General features: G+C 36.9%; 1 protein-coding gene across 16 annotated transcripts in view; it reads left to right on the top strand.

Moving 5' to 3' along the window:
- SULF1 (sulfatase 1) overlaps nt 1–10,775 on the top strand; it is a 124,759-nt gene extending 113,984 nt beyond the window's left edge. For 15 of the 16 annotated variants that reach the window (XM_032127193.1, XM_032127259.1, XM_032127226.1 and 12 more), the window contains 5 exons: nt 13–78; nt 575–747; nt 1,765–1,907; nt 2,013–2,136; nt 8,355–10,775. In XM_032127193.1, the coding sequence (XP_031983084.1) occupies nt 13–78; nt 575–747; nt 1,765–1,907; nt 2,013–2,136; nt 8,355–9,178 (1,330 nt within the window). In that variant the 3' untranslated portion in view covers nt 9,179–10,775. Of the gene's footprint in view, nt 1–12; nt 79–574; nt 748–1,764; nt 1,908–2,012; nt 2,137–3,030; nt 3,065–8,354 lie in introns of all 16 variants that reach the window. The other variant, XM_032127300.1, reaches the window with a different exon arrangement.
- Nucleotides 10,776–11,306: the final 531 nt, after the last annotated feature.

The following is an 11,306-nucleotide window of genomic DNA, read 5'->3' on the forward strand; positions in this document are numbered from 1 at the left end:
TTTTCCCTGTAGCTATTACAACAAAGAGAAAGGGGTAAGGGCCCAAGAGAAACTCAAGAGCCATCTTCATCCCTTCAAGTAAGATTGTTATTAACCTCTCATTCTCACAGTTAGCTTTTTGGTTACTAGAGAAATACAGTTTTGGGGATTTGGGGAGTTTTTTGGTTTGGGTTTTGTTGGGTTATTTGTGGAGAGAAGAAGGGACGAGCTGAGGGGAAGAACAGGTCACACTTGGTAAGCTATCACAAGAAACCTTCAGTAGTTTTGGACCAATTTGTGAAAGTTTATGGACAATATTTCTTCAACCTGTTGATAGAAAAAGGATGAAAATAGTATTATCAAAACCAGATCAATATTATTTTTTAAAGATCCAGTGAAACCTAAATGCAGCAGTGCATCTTTTCTCATGCTCGCTGAAGAGAACACCTTATCTTAACAGCTGGGGAAGCTGAGCTAGAAGGTCACTTTCTCATCCTTCTGCCTTTATAAAATCCAGAAAGATGTAAAAACTGCTAGCTCTTAGCAGGTAGAACAAAGTTCTTAGTCAGACATACCCAACTTCCTCTCTGAACAGAGAAGCAGCACAGGAGGTGGATGGCAAACTGCAGCTGTTCAAAGAGAACCGGAGACGGAAGAAGGAGCGGAAGGGGAAAAGGCGCCAGAAGAAGGGAGATGAGTGCAGCCTGCCTGGGCTGACGTGCTTTACCCATGACAACAACCACTGGCAAACAGCACCATTCTGGAACTGTAAGTCTTATGGCAAAATGCAGATGTGATCCAGGCTATCCTCTGCTGTATTACTGGTTTTCCACTTCATGCAATCAAAGAATTATTCTGACCTTTAATGCTGTCAAAAACTTCAGCACATAAAAGGTCTGCTTTAATTTTAACGTTTTTATTTCAAAGTATGTAATAAACAACTTATCGTGACCAAAATGCAGATACTGTCCCTTATGAATTCTTCCCATTACTCCATTTTTTTATGCTAAAATAGTTTCAAAATCACAACTGCATAGCACTTGTGTATATGAACAAAATATTAGAGGTAAAGCATATTTTAAATCTCTTTAAACTTCATGGTATACAGATTACTATTCTGTTGAGACATACTTCAACATTTCTCAGTATTCGGCATTAACAAACAATACTTTTCTCATTTTTGATGGTGGAGAAAGAAAAGTGATTGAAAACTTTATTTTCAAAAACTTCAAGGTCAGGTGAAAATTAAGTTACAATATATTTGACTTGAAGCTGAAAATTTGCTAAGAACAACTTTTCATTTGGAGAAAGAAATGGTCTCCTAATGGTAATCTGTTCTGATTGCACTGGGATTTCTGCTAATATGTATTCTACATTTTAAAATATTTCTAAAGTAGTCATATGCATGGTTTTTGTTTTAAAGACAACAATTATATTGGCTAATTACTTGTTAACTGTGGAGTAACAAAAAGTTATGAAAAAAATTCTCATATTGCTGTGCATTCTGGTAATGCTCCAGCAAGAGTCATGGGGTAAAAAACGTCCTTTTGACACAGTCCAAAGCTTAAAGAAGAGCTAATGTATTATACTACAGTTACTATTTTTATGAAGTCTGTTGAAAACATTGATATTGTTCACAACTTGTCACAGTAACCAAATCTAAATAAATCTTAATAAAAATCTAAGGCAAGGCTAGTATTTTATTATTGCGATTAAAGGTACTAGTAGAAGAAACAAGCATATTATTTTTCACTGAAAACTAATAACTTGTTTCTTTAATTACAGTGGGCTCTTTCTGTGCTTGCACAAGCTCCAATAACAACACTTACTGGTGTTTGAGAACTGTTAATGACACCCACAATTTTCTCTTTTGTGAGTTCGCAACTGGCTTCTTGGAATATTTTGATATGAACACTGATCCCTATCAGGTAAACCCCTTTTCCCGTTACAAAATGTCATTCACCAGGCTCCTCTAGGGTTTTTTTTAATTTTTGTTAACAAGTATCATTTCCCTTCATTCCTCTCTTTCTCAGCTGACCAATACAGTTCACACAGTGGAAAGAGGCATTTTGAATCAACTCCACATCCAGCTGATGGAACTGCGAAGTTGTCAAGGTTACAAGCAGTGCAATCCGAGGCCGAAGGGACTTGAAACAGGTACAAGAGAAATAGAAATGTTTATTTCCATTTTATTAATTTTTTTTAAATCTACTTTAGCTCAAATTGTATCCATGAAGTGTCACTCTCCTAAGTGTTGCTCTGAAAAATTTAGAATTATCCATATACACCATCCTGCACATCCACATGACCAGGAAACTTCTTTGTAAGTTTGCACAGGTTACTCTTGCCATCTTGATGTTGATGACAAAAACCATCATTTGACAGAAATGCTGCAGAAGGGAAATTGTTATTGGAGCTATAATGGCCACATGCAAATCTTCACAGCTATAACTCTTTTCTCCATTGCAGGCTTTATTTCATTAGCTTTTGCCTCCCAGTATTGGGTGAGGTGTTAAATCCAGTGTTTATTTCAAATGCTGTCTGCCTATATGAACAACTACAGGTTCCCTACCAAAACTGAGACTTCAAACTTCTAATCAGCAGTAGTCTTCTTCATTTTTGAAGAAAGTAATATTTCTTTACAAGAGTCTCTGGGTAAAAGAAAAGCTGGTTTTTTTACTTCTTGTCTCTGGAATTCGTTGCACTTAACTTTGGTTGATTGAACATTGTGATTTATTTTTTTTCACAGGAATACTCTGTTCTGCATAATTTGTGGTGTTGCATCTTTGTATCTCTTTCTACATCTACAAATGTTTCTCCTTTTTACAATATCTAATTGTTTGGGGGTTTTATTATTTTTGAAAACCTGTGGGTTTTCAGTTCTTTTATGTAAAACTTCCAGGAAGTCTTTGTTGGACTACAGCTCTGTCTTTATTTAACACAGTACATTTCTTTTTAGGAATTAGATGCTGTGCATGGAAAACTACATTTTGAATGGTTTTACAAGTTCTAAACACTAACAAAAGTTACTCTTGTATTTTCCTATATCAGGAAATAAAGATGGAGGAAGCTATGATCCACACAGGTATCCACACTTTTTTATTCTCCTCAGCAGCTTCTTTCCAAATAATTGCATGACTCCAGTCCATTTCAACTAATGTCTGTATCTTGCCATGTTGCACACAGCATAGCTTTTGATGCATGCACTTTCTAACTACTCTACATTGAACTTGGCCATTGTTTTTTAGATCTACCATTCTGCATTTAACGTAGCTCATTGTCATAGCAAGACTTCATACAGCTCATATTTCATGCCTGTACTTCTTAGATGTTTGCCCAAGGAAAATTACCCTGAAAGAACCACCTCTTTTGGGTTGCTCTTATGTTATCCTGTTGATTTTGGATGGGTTGGAGGTGTTTTTCTGGTTTTATTTAGTAAGTCTTCACAGCTGTTTTTCACATGTAAACCAAATATGTTTACAAGCCTTTCTGGGGTACAAAGAACCTAATCAAACCTATGGAAGCAAAGCAAAATCTTCTCACTGGCTTTAGGAAATGTTGGCAGATACCGCTTTAAGCAAAAGCAGTGCGCAATATGAGCAGCCTGTGCTCAGAAGCCAGCAGGAGACTGTTCAATATAAGTGTGGCAGAAAAATGAGGCTCCTTTGGGCTGAGACCAGATCAGACAAGCACGAAATGAAATTTCCTAAAAAGGTTGTATTATTTGAACTGAGGAAAGGCAACAGGTGAGGTTTTTTATATCTAAAAAAGTATATGTAAAAGGCTTGAACCTGAGGAATACATGACAGACAGCTCTTCGAAAGTATATTTTTCTTTTTAAAAATATACTTATTGTACCTACATGTTTATCATGCAGAGCCCTGTGTCTCCTGGTGGAGAAACCAGTCAAACATAACATAAAACCCTGAAGATACTGAAAAAAACTGCAGGTCTTAACAGTACTGCGCTTGCTGCTCATTGAGCCGTACTTGTCCTCAGGGTGAAAAACAGATTAACATCTGTGGAGTGTCATATTTAGACTGGGCTCCTTTTCACAGTTTATCATTTTTATACATTTTCATCTCTATGCACTGTAGAGGAGCAGCTCCTGATACACATTGCTTACTTGAAAAGTAAACAAGGGAGTCCAAGGGGTGTACAAGTCTACATAAAATGTTTTTCACAGGGTCTTCTGAAAGGAACCTTGTCATTAGCTTCCAGCAGTCAGAGAACAATTAAACTAATGTATTTCAATGTACAGATCTCCAATTTAAGCAGCAAAATTTTGTTTTGCAGCCAATTTTGTATTTTTTCAACTGAGTTGTTTTGGGATCTAGGAAAATGATAAACTTACGTTTGGTTTATATCCCACTGTTTGCATTGCTCATTACAGCCTGGTGGGAACTGGTTACTACAATGATAGAAAGTAATCCCTGTAATTTTAAGTCTTTCATTGGAAGGCATCCTTGTAAGTAAGCATTTCTCATTTTAACTACAGATCTAACAGAAATGCCATTTTTGAATTGTAGGATTGCATAAAATAGTAGAGGACACAGGATTAATCCTTAAATTATATCTTCCTACACTGTTTAGTAACAAAAACATTTTAACTTCTGGTACCAAAGAACATACGATAAACATTTTACTACTGTGATAAATAGCAGGTGTGATACAACACAAGCAATATTGCTCTGTGCTATGACATTCCAGACACCCAGTTATTCTATTTACACAGATGCCTGGGTTCAACATTTTGGTTCAAGCCCCATCTTGGTGGAGTGTGTTTTTCTTTTCTTAAACAAAAAAAACCAAACAAACAAACAAACCAAACCAACCAACCAACCAAAAAAAAAAAAAAAAACAACAACAAAACAGAAACAAATCAAAAAATTAAATTAACAAACCGCATTTATCAGGAATCATTAAAACAATCTGCTAGAGGATCCTTTTCTTGCTCCCTGCAGAGAAACAAATGGAATAACAACGGAAAGTCATCTGAACTGCCCCTTAGGCTTCCTTCAGATCATGTAGATTCTGCACTCTGACCTGTTTCCAGTTCAAAATGCCCTGAGTTAGTAAAGCACAGCCTGTGTTGCAGTAAAACACTGGGACAACAGGCCCGTGTGGAAATAGCCAGTACAATGCAGTTTGCTTTACACAGAGGGAGAGAGAGCTTCAGCAGGGAAGAGCTGGTGTCACCTCTGTCCTTTGATGGACAAAGTGTGGCTCTGCAGATGTGGTTGATAACACGATGTGTCAACTTCACATTCCTCTCTCCTCTCCTGCTTGTCTGAAATTTTTCAAAGCCACCAAGAATATGATTGTACCCACCTATCTTTAGTCTCAAAGGAGACGTATTCAAATCTCTTCTTAGTTTTGAGACAACACAGGCACAGAGCAGATCATAGAGGATGCCAGGGTAGGATAAATGGAGAGTAAAGCTTAACTAAAGCTTGATCTAAAAATGAAAAATCAAACAGCAAAAAAATTAGTAAGTTTTGTTTTGAACAGATAGCAACAATTTTTTCTCTTTTGGATCTATATCATAGCTGAGAAATTCCAAAATGTTGATCAAGGAACCCACTGCCGTGCTGTTTCTCAAATGTAACTCATCTGCACTTTCCCGTTTCGTACCTATTTGTAACGAAATTTCTTACAGGGGAAAAAATCTCTTCTTTCCTCTCTCCTTCCCTCTGTATGCTTTGATTTCAGTGGGAAACTTTCCACGCTTACTGCAAGTTGTGGAATTAAACCGTGAGGTAACTTGCTCAGTCAACCAAAATAGCTCTAGGACTTTAAGACTTTGCTTCCCTATTTGTTTAACATGTATGAATACAAGTTATCTCTGTCTTCAAACAAGCTATTTTTCTCTGCTTTACACAAAGATCATGGAACAATTCCCAGTGCTTTCCCAGCTGTGAAACTTCTCTGAGATTGCAGAAACAGTGCCACGTTTAGAGGGAAAAAAATAGATCCAGAGTGAAGGACCATGTAGCTCTGACTCAGACTTTCAGCTGTTTTGTAGGAATACAGCAAACTCCTTGCTGATCTTACTCCTGTGCAGTACAGCCCCATTGCCCTGCTGCTGAGGCTCCTCAGAAACCCTGTTCCTCTTCACTGGTCCCCAGACTTTCCCACTTCTCAACTTGCCACCGCAGCTCAAGCCTCTGTCCCACTGCTGGGGATGGGCAGCAGAGGCTCTTCTGAGCCCAAAAGCACCTTTCTGGCTGCTGCTTTTCCCCCCACTCCCCTGGTGTATCCCCAAACCTGTTACCAGTCAAACAGCATCACTTCTTTTTCAGTTCCCTGCCATAATATACCAACCCACTTGACTGTCCCTACAACAGTTTGTTTTCCTATACAGGCTCTGACGTGGCAAAGAAAAAGAAAAAAGAAAAAAACCCCTACCAACAGAAGTAAACCAGAAAAATTTATATATTTTTGCACTTGTGTTGTGGTTAATATCTTAGAGGGTTTAATGACTAAATTCCTTGACAAAGCAGCCCCCTGCCGTGATGTTTTCTAGGGCCCCTTATGCCTCTAAGCACTGGAAGAGTAAATCTTCTTTCTTGAAACCTCTGTGGTATTTAATTATCTTTTGTTTCAGGAAACAAATTATCCATAATTTGACTTATGAAGATGGCTCTCATGTGGCCATGCTATGATTTCATTTCTCTTGTCTACTTCAGGAAAGAAAGAAGATGCTCTGTCATAGTTGTTCAAACAAATCCAAAAAGCTTGCATTTCTTTGTGGAACAGGAAGATTGTCTAATGTTTGCAAAAAAAAAATATCTCTAGAATTTCATATTAAAAAAATAAAATACGTAGATTTTATGTTGTGAAATATTTCCAGTTAAGAGCAAAGATTCAGGTGTTTTCAAATAAGGAAAGTGGTCTCCTTTTGGTGGGAACAGAGTAAGGCCCCACATTGTAAAAAAATCTCAAGGGTTTTTTCTGACCATAATGGTATTTTTCTGACTTTCCATGTGATGGACTAAATATTGGAGAAATTCTTTTACTGTGAAAACCCAAGCTAGTAAGAAGCAAAGAATGTAATCTGTGATAGAGACAAGTTGTATCTTCTGTTCCACTTAAGTAACGAGAAAGGGCAACTTGGAACACAAATTAATGGAGATGCCAAGAAGCATCTGTAGGATGCAGGGCTCAATATAGATGAAGATTTGAGCTCAGTTCACACAGTTGGACTATAGCCATTTGAAGTTCTAAAGTAATTGCTACTAGCCTACCTGCCTATACAATTTTCAGGAAGAGAATAAATCATTACCAATGAATTAATTACTAAAGATTGCATGCAATATCATTTATAAGGACAAAATTGTCACTTTCCCTGACAGACATTTTCATTGCCTGATTTGTCTTTCCTTGTAGACCACCTTGTTGATAAAATCTTATCAGTGAATCCAGTCTGCCCAGTGAATTAAATAATACAATGTGTGACTTTTCAGTATAAAATGGCTTCACACCACAGTTGATAATCTGAGTCACTATAGTTACTGTAGCAAAACTTTTAAATATTTTTGAAATGGGATTCTTTTGTGTCTTCACATTTTCTGGCTGTGATCAATAAAAAGTGCAGCTCCATTGTTACTTATAGACTCATATCTATGCCCTTTATTTACTTACTATTTGAAAAGGCTGTTAAGATACTTTTGAGAGCTTTTTTTTAAAAAACAAAACCTTAAGAAGGTTCTCTGTGTATATTTTAACACTATTTCACAAAGTGGTGCAGTCCTATAAATTAATTCGCACCAATTTTTGACAGTTTTTATTTCCCTTAATTTCTCCATGTGAACTAAAATGAACATTAACCAAATAGATTAAAACCCCCTTTGGCTATCATTTACTAAATCAAATGTGTCTGGTTAGTTTGTAGATCATATTTTTTAAGCTACCCAGAATCAAAATTCATGTGAGTATTGAAGTTCAGGTGACCAGTGGCTTTCAGATTGGTCCCATCTTTTATATTTAACCATTGTTTGGTTATTGCATATTTTGCTCGAGTGCTCAAGAGGCAAATGGATTATTTGTGTATTGAAACACTTTTCCTACCTGGAAATATCAGAGGAAGGACTTATCTCTGAATGCCATCACAAAGCCCCATTAGACCAGATTCTGTTCTTTTTTTACTCAGCCCAAGGATGTAGCAGGAGACAGGGGGGGTTCTTGGAGCTGTGAGCATATCCTAGGCCAGAACCATTCATCTGATGACAGAAGAGGTGGAGCATCTTACACCTTGAGCTACCTACTTTATGAGCAGTGGTGCTTTCAAGCCAATTGAAGTAGAGACACACGTGGAAGATTTGCTTGCACCTTTAATAGTGTTCACCAGTAGGCTTTATTCTTTCTTTCAACAGAGGACAGTTATGGGATGGATGGGAAGGCTAAGCTGCCCAATTTCACTGGCGACATTGACTGGCAAGGACTGGAAGACTTGTACAGTGTGAATGAAAGTGTATATGAATACAGACACAACTTTAGACTTAGTCTGGCTGACTGGACTAATTACTTGAAGGATGTAGATAGAATGTTTGCACTGCTGAACAGTTACTACCAGCAAAATAAAACAGACAAGAATAACACTGCTCGAAGCAACGGGGATGGGGACGAATCATCCACGCTGTTCACCCTGGTGGAAATGACTTCTGCCGAGGAGTCCAGCGGCCTGACTGCAGAAGAGTTGCAGCTTATTGTGCCAACAGACTTTGCAGCCCTTGCTTTGAGCACGGTGAATTTAAGTCAGGAGAGGAAACTTGAATTAAACAATGATATTCCTGAGAAAAGTAGTTTGAATGATGCACACTGGAGAAATAGTCATCCAGCTGAAAAATGGATGGAGGATAAAGAATCGGACCGTTTGGATACGGATTTCAGTGGAAATGGCTTGATAGAGTTGGAGTCCCGGCATAGCTTCATGCTACAGCCCATCAGCATTCCTCAAAAAGACACTCATCAGGACAGTGACACTCTGGAAGATATATTTGAAGATCAAATGTATCTTCCCATGAGGTCTGGTGAACCCTTTGTTCATCAGACTGTGAACATATCCATTAGGGATTCACCTGTCAGTACCCAGGAAGCAGGAACTTTCTTAAAAAAAACCAAACAGAGTCTTGCAGGAGAAAGTTCACAAATCCTAAATGCAGAGGGCAGTGCCTCAGCTCCACTGTCCTTGGATTAGATCAAGTTGTAAACCATTAAGTAAGTTCTTCCTTTTCTTATTAGCAAACTAACAAAGGTAATCATGACAACTGACATTCCACGTTTATTGTAGATATGTTTTGCAGCTAAATTGAGCCCAGTTCAGTATTTGTGCATTTTTTTATTCACACGCACTGCTCTCACTGTAATTCTCCACACTGGGAAGCAAGATTTCCAGTTTTCCATTAAAAGAAACAGTGTTAACTTTCAAATGCAGTAGCACCCTATCTGAAAGCTAAAAGCTATTTCTTTGAAGAGGACACTCAAGTTACTTTTGCTATTTCCAAATGATCCCACCATGAATGAGTGTTTCAGTTCACCCAATATCCCTGCATAATGTCTTTTTCATCAATTATTTTAACCACTGGCAATTCTTAATGCCACGCTTTCAAGTAAAATGCACTTTTAAAATCTGTATGCCATACCATTTATGCATCTAATACCTTACAGTTTCTTAGTTTGCTTGTTGTCTTGTGAAATTGTGAAACCAATAAACAGACTGACCTGAAAGAGGTAAACACCATGGATTGTGGAAAAAGATTCTTCAAATATTATTTTAGCAAAAATATTGCATGTTTTTGTTGCTTTATTAAATCTACTCTCAGAAAGGTATGGCTAATGATTGTTAACTGTAGAAGGATTTGTTTAAATTGGATTGTTTCCCTATATGTTGATATTGCAGAATTAAAATTCCATTAATTTTTTTGACCTTTTTTTTTTTTTTTCTGATACTGGTAGAAAGGTTTACATCAACACATAAATGTTTTTGTCACCCCGCCTGATTTTTATTATTCTCAACAGTATCTTGAAAGCATTATTATAGTTTTGAGTCTTGAATTCCTTTTTTGTTTTGAACAGGCATTAAAGGGAATGATAAAATCATGTTAGATTTCCATTATTTTAGACACAAAAGGCACATGAGAGTAAACAATAGTAGTTTAGTAATAATTTTTGTTGTTGTATTCTAAATTTTTTCTTGAACTTTACCGAACATTAAATTGTATAAACTATAATATGAAAATGACTCAGAAAATCTGTTACTCAAAACTTAACATTGTCCCTTGTTTTTTTTATAAATTTCTAAATAATTATGACAACAGCAACTAAAGAGAATTACCTGAAACAGATGTAATTCCACAGTGTCCAACTCATGGGTGTGTTTCCTACCTGTTACATGTTATTTTGTGTAGTGAATATTTTTTGGCTATTGCAAGCACTGCAGGTTAAACTTACATTCATTACATTGTATTTTAAGTGGAAAATTTTTAAAAAGCAGATTCTTTTAGTAGGATTTTAATAATTTTAAGAAGCAGTCTTTTGATGGACTCTGTAAATATGTTAAAATTACTAGTTCTTTATCTGATGTATGTGTCATGGGCGGATTGATAGAAAAACGTATTTATGGTCCTGAATGATGCTATTTGTACATAGGTTTTAAGTTACTAGGATACAAACTGTGTTTTTAAATCTTGTATAATATTTCTGTGATACTTTTATAGTACAATTCTGGCTTCGGGAAAGTCTAGAAGCAATATTTCTTGAAATAAAAAGTGTTTTACTTTACCTGCTTCAGAGAAGTCCAGATGATCCAGTTTCCTTCCTGAATAAGTTTTATTTCAAAAATATGTTAAAAGTTTCAGTTTTAAGAATCCATCCACATTAAAAACCGGTAACAAAATAACACACAACATTCTGTTAGTTATAAATTATTCCTGGAGATGTGAGTAATGTATATTGTTGTTGTTCTTGTTTAAGGCACGCTGTGATTTTAGTTTTTTTAATTCCAAATTCATCAAATCCTTTCTTGCTTGAACTCCATGCACCGAGCTGCACAACCAGCAGTTCCCAGAAGTAACGCAGTGTTTCATGGAGCCATGCCTTGCTTTGCTGCTTTCTCTCCTCACTGCACAGCCGTCCCTGGGACAGCAAAGCACTACAGACCAGACATGCAGGGCTCACCAAGAGTGAACCACAGATCTCTAGCCAGGAGTTGTGTCTCCTTGTACAAGAGTCAGCATGAAAAAGAATTAAGCCTTCAAGGTAAACTCTGTCTTACATGAACTCTATGTTTGTTCGATGGCCTGTGAAAATAAGATTACCTTCATACC

Source organism: Corvus moneduloides, chromosome 1 (genome assembly GCF_009650955.1).
Source record: "Corvus moneduloides isolate bCorMon1 chromosome 1, bCorMon1.pri, whole genome shotgun sequence".
In the NCBI taxonomy this organism is placed as follows: Eukaryota; Metazoa; Chordata; class Aves; order Passeriformes; family Corvidae; genus Corvus; species Corvus moneduloides.